The 22,271-nt window shown below is 35.1% G+C and overlaps 1 protein-coding gene across 4 annotated transcripts in view; it reads left to right on the forward strand.

Annotated features, from left to right (window-relative positions):
* Positions 1-22,271, forward strand: part of pax3b (paired box 3b) — a 90,083-nt gene that overhangs the window by 12,631 nt on the left and 55,181 nt on the right. Inside the window, exon 5 of one of the 4 annotated variants that reach the window (XM_059989393.1) lies at positions 16,630-16,650. The exons of the other annotated variants lie outside the window; for them this stretch is intronic. Within the exon in view, the coding sequence (XP_059845376.1) occupies positions 16,630-16,650 (21 nt within the window). The remainder of the gene's footprint in view (positions 1-16,629; positions 16,651-22,271) is intronic. 4 annotated transcript variants of the gene reach the window in all.

A 22,271-nucleotide genomic window follows, 5' to 3' on the forward strand; every position in this document is an offset into this window, starting at 1 on the left:
AACTTCATTAACATAGGTTTTTTAACAATCATTAACTTAATTAGAGATCTCTGTGCACATTAACGATATAGTTGTATACAAATGTGAAAGCTAATTATACAGTTTGCTAATCTAATTGTTTAATTTCTAATGAATATTTTATACTAAATATTTTGTTACAGTGCTATTAAGTTGTAGTTGTACATTAATTCAGAAGCTTATGTAAAATTTTATATAATCTTGATTAATTTTAAAGAAAAAGATAGTCACTTAAAGTAAACTTTCATCAGAACTAATTTTCACCAAAGTAATTGTGGTCCAAATTGTTTGTATAAATTCCATCTGTGGGATACTCACTCTTTCTTTCATTTTTTAAAACCTTCTACCTAAAATCAACACCAGATTTGGAAAATTGCTAAGAAGCCTTTCACGGCCATGCACTTAAACCATTCCTGAACTATCTTTGAACCAAGGGGGGAAAAAAATCAGAAAATAATTATAATGGAGTAAGGAGCCTTTTCAGCTTCAATTATTCTCATCCTCCCCCTTGTAAAATGATATGGTAAGAGAGTATAGGGAACTAAACATCAATGCTCTTAACAACACTGTACACTAATAACAAGTTAGGTGTATTTTTGGGAATAATCATCAATTTCCTAAAGGTGGATTTGTGTGTTCTAGTTTGAATAATTTCACACTATAGCTGATGAGTTCTCTAAGACATTTCAATGCTAATCTTTTTGATTATATTTTACTTTATTTGGTGAAGTCACTACCAATCATTCTGTAAATTCACATCAAGATTGCACAATCATCTCCCAATTAAACAGATACAAAAGGCGATCAATTTAGATCAAAGTGAACAATATTATACTTCAACTTTGCTACAAGTTACTGCATACCTTTGTTATTTTCTCATGGAATTTAATTTATCTGATTTCATTTGTGACAAGTAATACTGCTGCCACAAACACACAATTTTTTTGTATTGGGCTGCCAATTTAGTTTCCAAGTGCAGATGCCTCCACAATGCTGTCTGTAGCCTGATGTAATAAACCTAGGTAAACAAAAGTTGTACGTTATTTTTTCAAACTCCATGATAACTGTGAGTGTTACCATTGCATTATGTGGAGGATTTCTACAATATCCATGCTATAAAACTTCAATACCTTTGGTTGATTTTCAAAACTATGTTGGTCAACCATGTTTGAGGAAAAAGATCTGCAACAGCTTTTGTTGATTTGAAGTTAGAGGAAAATAAAAGTCAAGCCAAGTTTATTGTCATTTAACTATAAACATGTATACCATCAAACGAGTCAACGTTTCTCCGAACCAGGATGTGAAGCACAATAATACACATAACACACATACAGCACAAATAATTTATGAAAGTAAGGATAAATCTATGGATGAATTACACATAAATAAACAACGTAAAGTGCATAAATTAAATATTGTAGGTACAGAACAGATTAACTGGTGACACTTTGAATGTGATGTGGCAGGGAGTTCAGAATTCTAATGGCCTGAGGGAATAAACTGTTTCCCATCATGAGCATTCTTGTTTTTATGCATAGGAGTCTCCTACCTGATGGTAGAAAGTCAGAGGATGTTGGATGGATGGGTGGGATGCTTGATATTACTAAGGGCCCTTCATATGCAGCGTTCTTGATAAACACCCTCATGGATGTACATTTAATTATCCAAAAGCTGACCATTTACAAACTCTTCAGATTTGATGTTTTTCTTGTAAAGAAAACCTGAAACACTGCCTTGAGTTCTGCAGTGAAATTATTTTTTTTTGCATCATCATGTCATGTAGAATGGTGTTTGCTGAAATTTGACATTCATGTAGACTAAGTTGAGGCAGAATGCTTCCTGCTCTATTTTTTTTCATAAATGTTTCCTTTTGGCTTTTATCAAATTATTCTGGGGAGATATATAGCTCAGAAATAAAAACATTTTAAACCAAAATAACTTTCAAATAATATTTCATAAAGACTGTTGAACAAGTATTAGCAGATGTTCAGGAGTGCTGTTGTTAACTAAGATGGTTACAATGAGAATACCATGTATATTCAGTAGGATATGTTTTATGGAATTAATCATCTGGCAAGTGGAACACTTCTTTCCGGAGCAGGGAGATGGCTTCCATTGCCATGAGTTGGAATGATGCAACATTGTTCCTGGCTGCCATTTTATGTTGCTTGTGACATTTGATATAAAATGTGTTTTTCATGTTCATGTCAACGCCAACCAACATTATAATCTGATTTGTGAGCAATTGGTCTATAGCCTTTATTTCTATAATTTATATAATTAATTACAACTGAACAGAATACTTAACAGGACTTAGCTGTCGGAAATACAAAATGTACAATCATAGGGTGTGTTTGCAGTGATATGTTAGGCCAAATTGTAAGTAGAATAATCATACTTCGAGCAAGATTTTAAACTTTGAAAGGGAGGTACGTTTGATTTTCAGTGATTTATATGATAATTGAATGATAATACCCTGGTTCAAATCAATTTAATTTGGAGATAGATGCACTGGGGAATGGTTTGCAGGTGCTGATTAAATAACTGCAGAAGACAGAGGCGCTTGAGAGTGTAACAGTAGGTGCTATTGTAGAATGAACTGGAAGGAAGTAGTGCTTCAAGTAAATACCAAGAGGATGATGCTCTTGCTTGATGGAGACAGTAATGTGAAGCCTCAGCTGGAATCCTGGCTATTCCCGGCAAAATTCAGATTAGTAAATGGGATTAACTTTTCCCAGTGGAAGAGGAGAAACAACACTTTTGCCCAAATTGTTATTGGGGTCAGGGTATCATGAGCATTTTTGAAGTGGAGAATCTGCAAGAAATCAACACTGAAGTGCTGAAACATACATAAGTGGTTTGAATTGGGTACAGTAGAACATTTAAGACTAAATTAATGTATCCATGTTCTCTTAATAGGTTCACCTGTTACTTTACTGAAGGTTTTCATCTATTTGGAATTACCTGTTATTTTAAGATTGATGAACCTAAGGGAATTTAATTCAATCATTTTGAATTTCTCTATTTTGCAATTCTACATGTTCAATGTTGTTTACTTTGTTGATGCCATGTTATTTTCTCCATTATAAGTGAACTTATTGAAATTTTCTCTTTAAATTCTTATCTAAGTCCCTCACATAAATGTGACACTGTGGTGACCCATTTCCTGGCGCATCCGAACCGACTCACAATTAGATAGCCTACGGGGGTTTGCGAGCACAGAGCTTTGGAGCCTCTGCGCCATGGGGGGCCGGTTGAGGGAGGCTTAAAAGTGAGGCTGAAGTTTTCGAATAAAGTTTTTTCCTTCGACTGCAGTTACCGACTCCGTGTCGTAATTTTAGCGCTGCGTGTAGCACACCGCTACAACACTATGTTCAGAAGGCACACGTTAGTTAGGGTGGTGCCTCTATTTAATCATTGCAAGGATGCATGCTACAGTGGCCTTCAGGCTGTCTGCCTTCTCAGAAAAGCAACTCTTCCAATTATTCATGTTGAGGTCAAGGGTATATTAATAGGAGTGGGTGTGATGGACGAAAGACCAGATTCTATCAGATTACATGATTTAATACTGTTACCAATCCCCATGGCCTTTTGTTTATTTGTTTTTGTTTATAATATTAAGCCCCAGAATTGTTTCTCTTTATTGAAAATAAAATCAAATTTAAGTGACACAAGAATTGTAGTAAAGAACCATGTATTTTGATAGTGCATTTTTTTTTGTTCCAGGGAAGTATGTCCTATCTTCTGGAATATTCCATTTCAAGAACCAGAATGTCGTTGAACTGTTTAAAGTGGCAGATTTCCCCAGCTCAGAAATATCCTATCCTGTGTTTTCTTTATGAGGCATCTTGCACATATGTGTGCAAAAAAAGCCTTAGGACTTAATAAATGCTGGCACAACCTTAGAGATTCCATGAATGAACAAGATACTACTCTAAGTGGAAGGAAGAATTCTAGAGCATGCTTTTGTATGCAGAAAGCTTTCCATTATTTAGTCCCTGGGGGGTAGGTGGTGTGGAGATGGTGCGTATAGTTGTGCAGTTGCTGGAGAGTATGGGACAGTGAGTGGATGGGACAGAGTGCCTCACAGTGCGGTGGAGATTAGTAGAAGATGATTCAATCCAAGCAAAGTGTTTTGAATTTCTTACTAACCTGTTTGAATTAGCAAAGACCTAAAAACAGAGCTCCATCCTCTGAAGTAGAGTGGCACTACATGATTTAAAAGAAGGGAAATAAAATAATTAGTAGTCGGCTAATTTAAAATTATAAAATCATATATAATTTTTTTAGCAACATTTGGATTCTGAATACAAATCATATGAGTGTCTCAATTTGTTTTCCAAGTTATTAAACACTCATATTTTCAGGATGTATGTAACTAAGATGTTTCTCCTTTCTTTCATTGGCTCTATTCTAATATACCCTCGCTGAGCAGCTGCCGTTAGTTGGCATCTGCAAAACCCACACCATGATCATCAGGCATTACAAGTCCAGTGTTCACCAAACTGTCAATGCCTGTTGTGATTAGCAAAATGGAATGAAATGTGTTTTATTCCAACAAGAAGAAATCTCTCAAACAAAAAACAGCCATAGCCTCATGGCCCTTGTTTAGAACCACATCTTAAGGAGGGCACTACAAAATATCACAGTTGCTGTAAAAATACACGGAGAAAAAATCTTTTTCTTTACTACTAAGCCTTTCATACAAAATTATGTCTTCAATATCCCATTGGTGTTTACTTAATTTGGAAATGGGTATAATAACGGTAACAATACCATCCCTCATAGATCAGGGGATTGTGCTTACAGATTGAACATAAATGCACTTCAGAAATACAAACACTGAAAAGGATAAAATATTTCTCAAAGGGAAATCTGGAAAGGGTAATTGAATAAGCTTGGATCTCTGAAATATGTCATGGTGAGTGCAGTCAACATGTCATAATTAGTTTCACTGAAGACCATTCCAACAATCTGCTTCTATTCTCCCTGCATCATTGTTCGCAGCTAGGCAAATAGCCAGAGGACAAAAGGAATCAAGTTCTGACAAAACATGAAAGAGTAAAAAGATTTAACTGCTTTTATCAAAGAAACTGAGAAGAACTTTGTGTAAATAAAGTGAATACTTGCCATCAATATTTCAGCAATTGCTTTTCTCAATGTCTGCTGTTGACAGATAAAAAAAGGTGGCAGTTGAAACTTTTTTGCAATACTTTTCAAGATTTTTTTAAAAAAGGGATCAATAAGCACATCAGTGCAAACAATGAAGAGACTTTAACTTATCAGATCATAGGATGTAAGGCTCTATTTCAATGATTCTGTAACATTGACTGCATTGAAATGCTGGATGCTTGACTGAGGTAACATACTGTTAATGTTTCCAAGTCAAAATATCAGTGATAGAGATCAGAAATGAAAAGTAATTTTTATCATAAGAGATAAATTTGCTTTCTGAGAATTATGATTTAATATTAAGAGAAATAAATTTCCAAAATACCCCATGACAATGACTTGATAAAATTGAAAGAAGTTCAGAAAGCTAACTCAAATGTGTTTGAAGTTTGCAATTTAAAATGGAACATTACAATTTCATTGATATAAAGTAACATTGAGTGAATTTGGGTTATATCAAGAATTCTGATTACATTTGAATACAAAGACTGAAAGTTGGATAGAGTGATTGTGTTTGTTAAAATAACATATTAATTAAAATAAGATTTTGAACTGAGGAACAGCTAATTTAAGCTATTCCTTTGTTTTGCTGTATGTCATTGCAGTTGAAAGTTGTTGTCCTATTGTGGCTTGAACTGTCTACCACTATTTTGTAGTATATTTGTTGGTTTTCTCTTGTTTGTTTACAGTACAAATTACCATTAGAGCAAAGCTTCTTCAACTCTTTCTGCCTCCCCCTTCATGAGGCCTTCAGCATGGTGACCATCCAAGCATAAAAACATGCTTATCTGCAAATGAATGGCAGTTCTATGCTTCATTAAAGCTTCTTTCTCTTTTGGCACTCACATTGTGACCCTTTTGATATTAATTCAAAGGCCAATTAATGAATGCGGGTTGTCTTTGAAGTGAGGTATTCAGGGCAGGCAATAGGATGAACCTGAGGCTCCAATGGACTATATTCATTCAGTAGCCCTTCAGAAGGGGTACATCCAGTTCAGAGAGTTTTGTTTCAGCTTGTGGTTAATGTAGCGCAGCTGATTCTGTGTTTGTTAATTGCATTATATAGCATTGAGTACTAGCAGGGCCACTCATAGCCCATTGCGCCTAAAGTTTATTTTAATGTTTCCACTCATTTTGGCTGAGAGTTCTGATGTGGTTTATTATTGTTTTGTAATTTATTGCACCAAATTAATCGATTGTACCCAATTGCATTAAGTGTTGGGAGTTGCTGAATTGGTGCTGCACAGAGTTGACTAAGAGCTAATTTGGCTGCACTCTCTTAACTATATGCACTGAATTGGGATTCACTCTACTGTGACCAAATCCTTCATAAGGCAGTTTGAATTGACTAAAAGAAAATGGACAAGAGAAGGTCAAGGAGAAAGGGCTAAAGAAGCACTCTATTTGTTAGAAGTATTAGCCAAGCAAAACTCCAGATAGCAACAATATGACCACAGTTAATAGACAAGCCAGACAGAGGCATGTCAATCACTAATCTTGGAAAGCAATAGACTGTAGCCCACTGTTTTATCCAATTAGCTTGGTAAACTCAGCACCTGTGATGATAATGTGTCCATTCCAGATTGCTGAGTTTGTTAATTAATTACAGAGATAATATGTAGCTTGGCTTTCTATGACTTAGTACCAACATAGAAATGTATCCCCCTCCCCAATCACCAAGTTTTCACATTTAAGCAAATGAGCAAAGGAAGCGCTCAACTTCGAAAAGAATAGAAGTTTTACACCTAACAAAGTAACTGAAGCTTTATAAATTCTAATCTAATATATTTAAAAATATGAAAGAGGTGTGGATCCATTTTGTGTCATTGATAATTTATGTTTTTATCAATGTAGCTATGCTAGCACTGTCAGGTTAGTGGCTTCATAGCACCTGCTCAGTAGCATTATCTGCTGGGAGTAAAATATTCTGTAAAGGACTGCCTTGGATCCAGCCAGCCATTGCAATTTCCTTGGTAACTACACAATAAAATTACATCTATTTACATAGAAATACATTTTCAGACATCTTTGTGTATGTTTAGTTAATAATTGTACTGGTACTTTCACCAAAACTGGTTTTGAATAGTCATGTAACCATGTAGCCTATTAGTTATATTCGTTTGGTTTGGTAACTTGATCTTCTTCAGCTTTAAACAAATAAATATTTAATTACTGGATGTAGTCTTACGATCATGCTCCAGGAAAGATAAGAAAAACATTTGTAATACTGAAATGATCAGTATGTCAAGAGGTTTTCCTCAGATCAACTGTACAGCTCAAATAGTTCAAGAAAAACAATTTGTGTGTTCACATCATGAACTAGCATATTTAACTGCAAAAACTGCAAAAGTTTGGATTTTATGTCAGCTTGGGATCTGCCTTGATATTATACTTCATTATAGAGGTATTGTTGACACTTGGAACTTTTTATCTATATCAATATTGAGGATATGGATTATTCTGATCTGGGTTAGCTTAAGATAAACATAACCACCTTACCCCAACTAAGATCGGTTGGATGAATGGAAGAGGTTTATCACTGCTGAGAATTGGCCTGTTTTAAGTGCAATGTGTTGACCTCATTAGCATGTTAAATAAAACAAGATATTTATGACATTTCTCTCTGTTACTTAGAAATAGAACCAGTCACTTCTTTAAGATGCAGGTTTTATTGTTGTCAGTGTGTCTGTAAATACTTCAAAGAGGCACCCAAAAGTTGCTAGGTCTTTGCAGTTAATCATAGTTAATAATGTAAGGTATCAATTTCTCTTCTGCATTTCATGTACATCTTCACTGTTTGCTTATATATATCAAAAAATCCCAAAAGATGTCATGTTAATTCAACATACAAGAAAAATCGTATTCCCTGAGCACCAAAGTTCTTATTTTGATCAGATGGCATTTTAAAATGTTGTTTATATTGTAATGAGTGATCATTTAGTCGAAAGTGCAGCATTACAGCAGAACTGTATTGATCAGATCCTGATGCCTGGTGATTGATGTATATGTTGATTCCCATATCAACTTATACAAAGAATCCCAACGATTGTGCCATATCCATTCCCCCACATTACTGAAATATGGATATTGGATTAACTATTTGGAGTTGTAGGAGTGCTTTACCATAAACTGTGAATCCAAATGCCTGAATGAACTCTTTGTTTATAGTTGGCAATTGCTGACCTGTTCAAATATAAAAGAAAAGAAGCACTGACTGAGTCACTGAAAAGAGATTCTTGACCATTGCCCTCTTGTGGTCATGTGACATAAGTTATTTTAGCCTGTACACCTTTGCAAATAACTTGAAAGCATGTCCTCCAACAAATAATATTAGCCAATAACTGTACAATGGATTTTGAAAATCTCCTCAAATAAAATGTCTGTCTGGGAATGTGAATTTGGATGAGTTAATCACCCTGAAGACAAAGATGAAGAAATTGGATTAAGGAATCCACTGTGCTTCTGCTTAAATTTTCCTCTCAAGTGACCAAAAGCAGAAAGAAATGATAGGAGGTAAAAGAAAGAACTACATACCATAAGCATTCATTCATATTAAATCTGTACAGATCCATTTAAAATGTCCATTAAGACTATTAGAAATATATAATTAAAATATTAAAAACAAAAGCTATTAGCGTCAGAGTCTTTTGTGCACTAAGAACAGTGCTTTTAATATCACACAGAACCCTACTAAATAGATAAAATAACACTAAAATGTCAGACTGATAGTGAAACGATCTTGTGTTTAAATTTTCTACTCAAGTAAAACAAGTTGCTCATATAACTTGGTGGCAGGGAATCTAACAGCACAACTTTGGAAAGCATGCTTGTAACATATTGCCAGGTCAAAGTTTATCATAAGGTCAATTTCTACCAATGTTTCTCAGTTTGAGTTTCAATTAACTGATCATTTACTTTTGACTGGCAGTGAAAAGTGTAATCCCTGAAATATATGCAGTGAGGTGTTTGTAATTACAATCAATGGTTATAACATTCAATAACCAGATTTATGTGAGAAGAGTGTGAATCACAACACAATTATTTCCATAGTTATGGCGAACAAACTGTGGGGAGGCTGATTTGATGTTAGCACCCCAGGCCAGCATAGAGAACTTTCATGGTGGATTTGCAGTTTCCACAGCAAGAGAAATATTCAGTGCTCCTATGTTTAAAAAGTAAATGTTTTCATGGTTCATTAATTCACATCAGAATAGAAAATCAAATAACAAGGGCAAAAAGGAAGGAATTGGTATCAGGGTAAAACAAAATTCTACGTATCATTAGAAGTATCAATTTTGCATGAGTTACGTAATTAAAATTCAACTTTCATATGGCCCCTAGTGGCCATAAAAATGTCCATTTTATGCTTTTCAACATGGCTTTTTCTAATTGTCCTGCTCTCTGGCATGACATAAACAAACTTTCCTGGGGTGGTGCCAATTGGAAATTTGTTCCTGGTTTCACACCAGTGAAACATGTGTCCCATCTCCACATGTGATGGTGATTGTTGCTGTGATCATATCCATTAGGAATCATGCTTTCTAAATGCCTATTTTTTTCAACTGTAAGCAGTGAATGTAGATTTTAACCATTAGATATTCTTCAATAAACTTCATAATTTACAACATTGTTTCATGGTCTTCTTGTAATATTTTGGCAACAATGACTAAATGACTTCAAAAGTTAATCTGTTCTTAATGGAGAGTAATAACTTACTAAGAATAATAGGCCAATAGTCAACTTCTTTTAACACACTGCTAAATGATGTAAATTTCAATGTTTTATTATTCTGAAACCCAATGTAATTTTTCAACCTTCTGAAGCAATTTAGTTTTAAATATTATAATATGTGTAATTGTAGCAGTTGGAGTAGATTTATTGAAAAACAAGATATTTAATAACTAAAATTTGGAGCGTAGTGGTAGTATTTCAGTTATTAACAAATTATATTATACTAATTAAACTGGGGAAATTCAGATAGCATTTCTTTTAGCAATGAAGGGGTTAATAAGTGACAAAGTTCACCCTTGGCCAATATGCTCCTGTTGTTTTGCTCCAGATGTTTATTTACATTTTAATTAATCTAAATGAGTTTAACTCTAAACTAAACATATTATTAAATAGTGAGCAGATAGCATTAAATAAAGTGAAATGATTTCATTATGTTCTTCTTAGCTTATGTACAGCAGGAGGTGGAGACATCAAATATTTAAATAGTTTATGCCACAATATTTATGAAATGATTTTAAGTAGGACTTATCAATTTTTAAGACAACTTAGGCAGGTGTAAAATTAATATTTTTAGTAAATGATAGGCACAGATGGGCCAGAAGCTGTTGCCACATCATTGCCATGAGTACATCTGCTTTACTTCAATGTACTGTTATATGTACTCAGTCAATCACTTTGTTCTATTTGCTGAGAAGCTAAACTGGTCTGATCCGCAAATAAATTGTTCATTTGTCTTTTTTCCCTTTTGTTTTGTTTTGGTAACACATGTCGACAGCTCAATTACCCAGTTCATTAACAGCTCCCAAAAGACTCTGTGGCTGGTCTATGATAGCAACTGTGCTTGGAGCACATATGGTCTGTAAAGGCCTCGTGCTTGATAGTTATATAAACGAAGATGACTGCTGCCTTTATCTTCAGTATTTCATTTACCAGGACTATTCCTCACAATGCAAGCAACTGTTTGTAACTGTATGAACTGTTTGAGATTTCCTCCACAAAGATACTCCCAAGTATTCTTGGCACTTTGTTTAACTCGAATATATTCTGGCTGATGTTTCTATATCTGGTTAAAAAACATCTTAAAACTTGGTTTGCAATGTTTTCCACAAACAATCTAACCCAGAACTTATTGAATACACCTCAGATTTTGACAAAATAATGTTATATCCCTCCTAAGTTTGCCTTCAGAAATTTCTATACATCTTAATTCAAAGACACTGGGAGATATCAAGATTTGAATAGAATGGGTGCTGAATTGTGAAAAGCCAGGTCATTGGGCTGTTATATTCTTGTATATTATTAACTGCATGGACTTTAAAAAATCAACTGCTGTCAAAATACAGCAGCAAGAATATCACACAAAATGCTGCCATGCTTTTAAGGTTTCAGAGAGGGTAACCACAATATTTAAAGCCATTGAAGCTTTTCTATTTAGAACCAACATTGAGTAAAATATTGGATGTTTTAAACTATAAAAACCTACAGCCAGCATTCCATTTGAAACAGACAGCACAAAAGCAGTGTTTCATAAGTCCAGTTTAAATTAGGGATATTCTTTTGGATTTGGATTTAATAATTGAAGTTGATTTAAACAATGTTTGTTCTGAGTTAAACATCAACCTAGATGTTGGTAATAATGCAAAAAGCTCGAGGGGGGCTCCTAGTTGACTTTAGACCTTATGAACTTGTCTCCTGCTGTTTACTATATTCATATTTAATCTGATTCTCCACCCACAGCAAAACCACTGTGGGACTTCTTGGATGTCAGAGTTTATTTGTACCATTTTGGTTAGCACGGAACTGTCAAGGGCTTATTTTGTTATTAATGACCCCTTGCTGTGGAGCTGAGAGTCAGGAAAATGGAAGAAGTGGAAGTTGGTCGGGGGATGGCAGAAATTAAATGTATCTTCAGTGAAGACAAACTAGTTTAAAAAGCTCAAAGGCACATCAATTGATTTTATCAAACTGCCACTGTTCCCTCTATATAATCAAAATAGTTAAACTCTCAGTGACAGAAAGTGTAAGCTATTGTTTTATTACATGTTATGGATTATCTAAATTCTCAAAACAATACTTTTTGCATGATATATATATATATTGTTTGCATTGTTTGCAACAGCACACTAAATCAAATTTTACTGCTGATAAAATAACTTCTTATGTTAAAACAAATACATGGAAACGTTGTACAACATGAGTACCTCCAGGTGCTATGGGATGCTAAAACAGAGGGAACTGGATTAACCCCTGCTGAGTTTCCTACTCCAGTCCTCAACTGTTCTACTCCATTCCTCTTAAGTGTCTCTTTGTGCCAGGCAGGTGTCAGAATGCTTACTGTGAGGAAGGGCCTGTTGATGTATACCACAGATGGAGCGTGGAAATTGGCAGAATAGGCTTCTGCCATAGGCCACTTCTTAGGCCCCAACAAAAGGAGCCAAATATGTCAACAAAAATCCTGAGAACCACAAAGAGGAAAGTGTCATTTGTCATTAACTCTGATCCAGTGATAGGGTATCAGAATTACTAAAGCATGCCTAGTTTTCAGGCAAGTAAAAATGATAGTTCTAGTTCTTTAGAATGAGAAGTTTGGTTTAGTTTAGGGAACAGGTGGCTTTTGGCAGACTGCAATTCTTTTTTTCAGTACATTCAGCTGGAAAGATTATACTACCTTTAACATGTTGGAATTTTGTTTAAGGATTTATCTGAATTAGCTTTATTATGGGCTAATAAAATCTTTTAATTTTTAGCTTTTTTTGATAAAGATTCACAAATGGAACAGGACAAAGGGAAATAGATGTACAAAGCACAATGAATCTGATTGATGGATCTCTTCGGAAACAACTTTTTGCCCCATGGTGTGGCCGTATAGATTAATAGAGTATTTAATTCAAAATAAAAAAAAAGTCTGGTCTATGAGTGAAATTTTCTTATGCTTTTAAATTATACATCTTCTTTCAGTGAGCATCTTCTTCCACAAGCCCACTGCGCCTCTCAAGGATTATTTTTTATTAACATTTTTGCTGAAAGCCATAGCAGCTGTGGAAGTACAGACAATGTTGCTTTTTTAATCTATCACCCTTGGGCAATAATGGGGAGTAGTGGAAAGATTCACCGGGTGATTAATAGTCTTGCCAGACCTTGGCTGTCAAGGCTGTAACCATCCTAGTCTAGAGTGTAAGGTGGTTGGGCTAGAGAGCTGGAGAAGAGGCAATCAGACCAATTGGATATGAATATCCTTCTGGATGTCAACACAGAATTCAGAGCCATTTGCTGTAACTGCAGCAACTTTCCAAACCCACACCTTCTGATTGAGAGGAAGGCATGTAACCAGTAAACCAAATGTTGCTTCATATGGAAATTGTCTCTGTTGCTTTAATACCTGGGGGTGCAGTCGAAACATTTGAATTGTGCAACAGCTGCACATTTTGTTATTTATCTTCTATTTGTGAAGTTCTGTTGAAACTTCCTGGAGGAGTAATGTGACTTGACCATAGAACGTATTATATAATGAATTAGGGGCAAAGAAAGGTTCCGGGCAATGATGTGTCATCTGTGGAATGAATTAAATTCAGTTGATCAATATTGGCACAATTTCAGAGTGCTGCAAGTCAGCTTTTATCACTGCTCTGAACTTGATTGCCTGCTGGAAATTGACTGGGGTACAGCTCTGCTCAGTGGTGTGGCCTAACTTTAAGAGTAGCCCAATATAAAGGCTTATCTGAGGCCACTCCACAGACAAAATATGTCAAGCACAAAGCTTTGTGATCTTTGTTGTATTGTGGTTGTAGTTGAGATTAACTTATTTCCACAACATTGTGTGGATTATGAAGTCAATGATAAGGTCAAAATGGGAGCAAAAGGTGCATGATGGAGCAGGTGGACAAGTAGATGCTGCATTCCTTCTATCCTTTGCTCTTGGGTTCCCAGTGAAGGTCAATGTGGAGAATTGCAACAAAACAGTGCTGGTGGTGTCCTGCAGTGTTTTGAGATGTCTGCGACAGATAGTCCATGTCATTAGACAATGAGCTTTGTTCCAGGTGAATACATTGACTGTGATTTCTGACGTGCAAATGGAGGTGGAGTCTAGTGACATGGGAATCATAGATTAAAGATGGTGGATGGCCAGACAGTCAATCAGTGATTGGATGGGCAATTAAAGGTTGAGGACTGGAGATGGTAGATGGTATCTGGGCAGATAACTGGGGCTCTGAGGTCAACTCCTGTTTTTTTCTAAGCAGCGAAAGGGCAGAAGCCTGAATGAACTGGAGTCAATTGCCTGTGCACTTGGGTCTCTGCTTTTCTGCTGGACTCACCATTGAACCCAGGCATGGAACATTGAATCACTGAAGAAAGATGGGCATCACATCTGATTCTCAGCATCATGCTACGGAGAGTGGATGTGGCAGTGGTGACCCTATTCATTTTAATGGGGAGCGATGTCAGAGACTCATTGTGAAAATAGTGATTTATATCCATTTTAAAATTATTTGTTAATATTTCAATATTTTCAATTAAATTTATTTTAAATACATTTTATTTTTTATATTCATATATATTTGAATAGTCTTTAAATGTTTCTGAATTTTGGAAGTAGAAGTAGTTAAAGATGACCTTATAGGTGTGAAAGTTTAAGAGAAACATGAAAGTCAAAATAACAGCAGCTGATGGAAATTCGAAAGAATAGCAGAAAATGCTGGAAACACTCAGCCAGTCATGCAATATCTGCAAAAGGAGAAATAAAGCTACCAGTTCAGGTCCAGGGCCCTATCTCAGAATGGGAAAGAGAGGAAACAACTTTGTATTCATTCAAATGTGAAATGCAGAATGAGATGATCTCCCAAAAGGAATGTAACGTCAGAAAATGGCTGAAATACTCAGCTGGCCATACTGCATCTGTGAGAAGAGACGCAGATTCAATGTTTCAGGTGAACACTCTGCATCAGAAGCCAGTTAAACCTTCTTTCTCTTCCCACAGATTTGGACTGACCTATTGAGTATTAAGAACATTTTCTGTTTTATTTTAGATTTTCGGTTTTACTTTTATTTTTGACTCTCCAAAATTAACTTGTTTTCTCTGTTTTTTTTCCTCTTTTTTTCTAAGTTCTGATGAAAGATTTTTAACCTTTAATCTTACTCAGTACATTTAAAGGTGGGGTTAATAAGTTCTTGATTAGTAAGGGTTGGGAGATGGCAAGAAAATGGGATTGAGAGGGAAATAAATCAACCACAATTAAATGGCAGAGCAGATTTAATGGCCCAAATGGCATAATTCTGCTCCCAATTGTTATGGTCTTAAACGTTAACTCCTTCTTTCCTAAACTTTATGCAGCCTGCTTGCATTTTAGATTTGCAGCATCTGCAGATTTTTTTGATTAATGTAATAGAATGCAGTGGCAAACTTGTAAGCTGAATAATTGTCCATCACCAGTACTATTTCACACTAGCAGAACAATAATTTAGAACAAGTAGTCAATGTATTTATTTACTCCTTTAACAATTTGTAAGGTTTATCAAAGAGATCTCAAGACTTTTTATTTTCTATTGTCAAATGCTATGAAGTAATAGTTAAAATAATTAAAATGCTTTCAGCCCTATTAGTATTTGCAGAAGCAATACTTTGTGTCAGAAAAACATCTATTTTGGTCATCAGCTAAAACACTCTGCTGCAGAAATTTATCTTCAACCATACAAAATAGGAACAAACCCATAAATTTATATTTCAAGCACGACTGCTTATGTATTTTTCAACTCTCCATCAACAACTACACTTCCATAATTGCACAATTGGTGTAAAGAGAAAGAAATCTCACTAAAATGTCATGCTGTGTTCAGTTCCTTATGAAATTGGTTGAAGTGTTCATATATCACTGCCTTAACAAAGCCAAATATTTCCTGAAGTCACAGTAAAGGTCAGAGTAGAAAGAACTGCTTTTAATTCCTAATTCCTTGTTTAATTAAACTTCATGGCATATCCAGTTGTGGTGCTTATGGCTTCCCTCCCTTTTTCATTTGTTCCTATAGTGAAGAATTTGTAATCCCATAGAGTGTTATTGCTTTCCTGTTCCTGATCCCTTTGCTAATTGCTGTCTTTCCTACTTTCTCCCAGTTTCATTACTCCTTGCCAGAGCTCTTTCCAGACAAAAGCAGCAGAGGCCACATCAAACCACACTGAGGAAGAATGTCATGGATACATAAATGGCTTCTTAGCATTCTTTTGATTGTATCTTTCCTTACATTTGAACTGATCCCAAGCTGCTGCTGGAATTTCTCGTCTATAATGTTCATTGTTAATTATATTCAGTTTTAGCTTATGAAGTGAAAAAAAATTCACTTGCAATTTCCCGATGTGTAATGTGTTTATTTTCTGACACTGAGTAGAGATTACAGCCTTATTTAAACTTAGCATTTGACTACAGCTAGACCATTCAATAAAATTCTGATTAGGAACCATGTGTTCACTCTAATTTGCAGATTTATGTGGTAAAATGCAGAGGTTAAACTATTGTCAGTTAGATAATGGTTATACTTGACGTGAAATCAGAGCACCAATAAAATTTGTCAAAATTTGCTTCTAAATTTATAATGATAATTATTCATTTTTGAGCAGCCTACATTTTGCACTCATGGAATGGGCATAGGATGTTCACTGATGCCTTCTGTCCTTAGTTGCTGCTGGCTCTCATAAACATAACCGCGATAAATACAAAGTGCCAGCAGCAACTGAGATCAGTTACAATATAAGAAAAGATACTAAAATGAATGCTTACAAGACCACAGAATGTTAATTGCCTCCTGCTCTTTCCCAGTGTTGCATAACTGTTTGTGTTCTAGAGAATGCATGTCTGAAAATACATAATATACATGGCTCATTAAGGTTTTCATAGTTTGTTGGTATGATGTACATATTTTCTTTGTAGCTCTTCAAAAAATTGCTAGTATCACTGGTCAGAACTTATTATGTGCATTAGTTCATAGTCTCAGATAGACTGACTACAAGTAAAGAAATAATAACTCTTTTAGCTGGGGAATTTATTATCCAAGTATGTTGAATTTCTTATTGGCCAGTTAGATGTCACATTTCGGAGGGAATAAGTTACCAGAAGTTGTCAGCAGAGTAGTGACTGCGTACATCATTGATCTTGTAATCATTAAAAGAAGATGGAATCAGTTTGGATGCCCTCATTTTGGTGCGTATTGCTGTGATCCGCAAACAAAACTAGCACACGGGGGACTTTGCTAATAAGGGACATATAACACAAGTTGGATTTTCATTACCCAGTTATTAAATGTAGAAATTTTATACTTGCATTTTCATTGTTATGATTTTTTATGACATAAGGAGAGCTGATTTAGAGGAAATGAATTTGAAAATATGAGGAAATTATTAATATTCATCAATGCACTCTTTATTTCCTGTGATAATACTACTACTAATAATAACTTATTTATAGAGCATTCTTCATACAGATGATGTAGTTCAAGGTGCTTTACAATGGGAAAAATGCAAACATGAAAATAAAAGACAAAAAGTTGTTAGTTCAAAGCAAGGTTAAATAAATAGGCTTTGAGCTGGTGTTTAAAAGTGTCAACTGAGTCTGCATCCCTTATAGTTTTAGCTTTTGAATTCCACGGTTTAGAAGTGTAGTTCAAAAAAAGCTAACCTGTCAATTATCCTTTGAGGGAGATAGTTTAAATTTAAGAGGCCAGCAGAAGATATGAGAGCCCGAGCAGGATTATGAAAAACAAAATTATAAAATATGTAGCTGTAGCAGGATTATAAAAGAGTTATATTATAACCACAGGTGCCACTTTAATAAATGAACATATTCTCAAGTAATTTGCCAAATTATTACAATCAGCAAAATTCAATAAAGAGAACAGGGTACTAAAAGGAGCTGTTGTAATTGTATTCCAGTGAAATAGATTAGTATTTTATTCATATTTTAAAATTGTGCATTTTTTGTTACTTAAGTACCAAAGGTGGTAAAGCTACCGCTTCTCAAAATACAGGTGATTGCAAAAATTAGGAATTTGCCAATGATAATAAATTTCCACTGTAATGATGCAACATCAAAACTCTTATAGAGTCTATAAGAACCAAAAAAAATCATTGTGAGGACTGCTACAAGTTCGAGTTAAATAGTTCACATTTGAAATTATTTTCAAAAATGTTTCAAATTTGAAGGCAGATTCTTTAAAATGGAGTTTGGTTTAAAGTCAATTCTATGCACCTCCCGAATCTGAGAGATGAAATCACAGGAGATCATTGATGCTAAATAAATGAAAACTGCAATAATGATAATAGAATATCGAGATGTATAGAATAGGAAAAGAGTGTGAAGTTCATCTGACTGGTTTTGAAAATGCACAATCTTATTTACTCTTTCCTTCAAATACCTTGTTAAATAATTCATTATTATCATCTCCACGGCTTCTTTGAATATTTTACTCTGATGTTATCTAAACTTATTACTTTCTAATCCTTCTAGTTCTCTAATGTCCTCAATTCTGTCTCTCGTTTCAGTGTTTGAAGCAATTTCAAACACATTTAGGGGTCATTTTCAGTTTCAGTGAGATAACAACATTGTAAACATTTAGGAATTAACTGCAAAGTACAGTGATATTTCCCATTGACTTTAATAAAATGGAAAAACAAACAAGTTGTTTACTGGTTGGGCAATATTTTTCCAACAACATTCATCCCCTGAAAAGTTGAAGCTTATACTAATTCTAAATCTCAAAAGATTGTCTCCACAGGTCATATTTAGCCATGATACGCAGTCCTTATAGTTCAGATCCTTTAATATATATATCCATTTGTTATATTTACCTTCAAATGGATGGCCATATCTGCTGAAAAGAATAGACAGGTTCACTATACTCAAGGTGTAGTTGTGACCACCTAAATGAAATCTATCTTAAACTTTGATTGTGAGCAGGTTAAGTAGTTTTCATCTTACTGGAAATTCAAGCAACGTTCACTCTACAAATCCAACACGGAAAAACACGGTTACAAATGGCATACCCAATTTTGCAAAGTTAATTCCTGTTCACATTAAATCAAGCCTTAAGCTAAGAGCTGAGGACTTCTTTAGTATTTCATAAAGGGATCAGTGGTGGCAGTGGGGGGGGGTTGGTGAGTGGGGGGGGGGATGCATGCTAATCTTTCTTTGCCAGGAAGCTTGCTTATGAGACATCAACAAATTTAGTTTGTTTTATTCTCTTGCCTACCTTGATCACTTACTCACCCCCACCTGACTAATAATTACTTCTGGGCTCCTGATCAATAGACTCCAATGCAGATGTATATCTGACCAGTTCACTGGACCTGATCACATGTCTGATCCATCAGCCCTACCATTTGAAAGTATATCCTCCTACGGATGATGTCTCTACATCCTCTGATACCTCCATTCTCTGCTGCAGCTCCTGACAATGTCCCCGACACCAGGGCTAATCGAGTTCCACCAAACAGCTCTCGGTTCAATTTAAAGGATCTGATCGGGTAGAGTTCATTGAAATTCTGTCAAATTTGTTATGATTCTGCTTACATAATTAATTTGAACAATTTCATAACAATTATAACGACTTGAGAAAATGAGTTGAGTGTTTAATTTTGGATGCCATTCTTTAGGAAGGACATCAAGACGGTGGGAAGTTTGAAGAAGAGCAAGGGTGGCACTGTGGTACAGCCAAATAAGGCCACTGCATCTCAGCAGTAGAAACTTAGATTCAATACAGTGCAGTTTTCATACTCTCCCTCTGTCTGTGAGTTTCCTTCATGTGCTCTGGTTTCCTCACACATCCCAAAGTTGGGCCAATTGGTAGGTTATGTCTCAAGTGTAAAGTGCTCCCAGTATGGAGGTGAGTGAAGAATTTGGAGGGAGATGATGAGAATGTGAGCTGAGTAAAATGGGATTAATATAAATGGCTGGTTGACGGTTGTGAGGACCGAATGAATCCAAGGCCTGTTTCTGTGCTTTATCACTCTATTATTAGGAGTTGATGGAATGGAAACCCAAAAGCAAAATACCACAGATACTGAAAATGTAAAGAGAAAAAATGCCGGAAAGACTCAGCAAGTCACTCAACATCTGTGGCAAAAGAAAGAGTTAATATTTCAGTTTCAAATTGTTTTCTTTTTTCTTTTAATGGAGTCATACCAGGAATGAGAAACCTCAATTATTTGGAGGGACTGGAGAAATTGAGGTTGTTTTCTTTGGTGCTAAAATTGTTAGGAAAGGTTTTGACACTCAAAAAAGAAAGAGTGGTTGTGATAGAGTATATGAGAATCAGCCATTCTTTATAACAGAAGGGTTATAAACAACACAGAAAGATTTTGACTTGTCATGTCAGTTTGTGACATTAGGAAGGTTTTTTTTCACACAGAAAGGTGTTGCAATCTAGAATGTACAGCATGAAAGGAAGCAGATCTTTTCTTAGCTATTTGGATAAATATCAAAATGGTAAAGTTGTGAAGTGTTCGAAATATCAAGATAGTGGTATTTAATTGGATAGACCACTTGAAGGCCAGCAAATGCATGCTTAATCCAATGGATCTTCCTGTGTTTTGTGCAATCATAGTTTAGAAATATATATTCAATAGAATATATTTAATTTGACTAGTAATTCCATTTTGGAACTGCTTAGGGTTTGTTATTGCAGGAAGAAGTTAAAGAAGTACCTATTTTTTTCAGTTGGTGTGCAGTTAAAAATGAATGTTTTCTTTCAGTGCTCTAATGCATAATTGTATTTTCCACATTTTGTATATTCACATTTGCATGATTCAAATGAATAAAAGATGCACTTGTTTGTTGTAAATAACCCCCATTCATTTCTACGAAAGAGGAATTAATTGTGCAGATTAAACAACTTGAAACAGAATCAAGGCTTAGATTTCTAGGTATTGTCTCCATTGAGACTTTCCCCAAACATATTGGTTATTAATGAGTCTCCATGGTCCTTGAGATAATTTATTAGAGGAAACTACTTACTTGTGTACCCTGTGATTAAAATGTTTTAATCACATTGCTAATAATTTATACCGTCAAAGAGCCAGAATTGACGTTGAACACTAAAGACGAAGATATACGGCTGTACTTCCCAAAGGAATTTCTCTCATTGTGAAATACACAGTTACTGAAAGGGTAGAGCCATAACCTAATGAACAGAATATGTTCTTCAGGTATGAATTCAGTAATTCAAATTAATCTGAGTGTTCACTGTGATTGAACTCAGCCTCTTTATCTCATTAATAAATTGCTGGCTGTCTGAATTCATTGGTACAGTTGGTAGAGCAAGTAGAGATCCAGCATTTTTAAAATGTTTACCTGTGGGGTCTTCAATGGTAAAAGCAGAAGTTGGCCTTTGAGTCTCCTTTTTTTTTAAAGAAATCACTCTGGTGTTATCTGTGTATTTCTTGATTATTCAAATAACTTAGGCACTGGATACAATTACTGAGAGGATTTTGACAATTAAAAAAATCTAGATTCTGAATTTGGATACCCTCAGATAAATACTTCGACATTCTTAGTGCAAAGAAGGAATTGAATTATGGGAAATTGCAAGGTACACATGTATTAAAATGAAATAACTGAAATTATGGTTATTAATGTGGATGATATAAATGGAAAAGTTGAACATAGATTAATTTGAAAGACATGCAGAATTGAAGCATTTAAAATCAGGAAAGAAAAGATTTTGAGATGGTCATGTTCAAGAAAGTGGCCATCTACAATTAATTAACCTGCAGTGCCTAATTATACAGAATCACCCTGCATTAATTGTGATTCAGATTGAATCTCTTCCCGTAAGTGTTAATTTACATAAGTGCTCATTTATAGGGAGACTCCCTGCTGTATTAAGTATCTCTATCCAATGACCTTTCCTGCATAAAAGTGTCTATTTACAGTGAATCTCTGTGTAAAGCATCAGCTTACTTTGAATTTAGAGTGATCACTGACCATGAATCCCCTACAGACACTTTGTAGAGTCAGTGAACTACCCTGCTGTATTGAACGTCTACTTAGCAGTGAGTTTGCTTTGTAGTGACTGTTCATTTGCAGTCAACCTCTGCTCCATGAAGCATCCTATTAAAAGGGATCTTCTCCCTGTATAAGTGGTCCATTTACAGTATATAAGTGTGTATAAATGGTATGCTTATGATGGTCTCCCTGCATGACTCAAGAATTTACTGGATGTTTCCATGTAAGAAGTATCCATTTACTGTGAATCACCCTAAAATAAAATAGTCTTTCATAGTGTATCCTATGTATGACATTGAATTAGTGAATCTTTGGGCTATATAATGTGCCCATTCACAATGAATTCACTTTGTAATGAGTGTCTAT

This window comes from Hypanus sabinus, chromosome 2 (genome assembly GCF_030144855.1).
Source record: "Hypanus sabinus isolate sHypSab1 chromosome 2, sHypSab1.hap1, whole genome shotgun sequence".
In the NCBI taxonomy this organism is placed as follows: domain Eukaryota; kingdom Metazoa; phylum Chordata; class Chondrichthyes; order Myliobatiformes; family Dasyatidae; genus Hypanus; species Hypanus sabinus.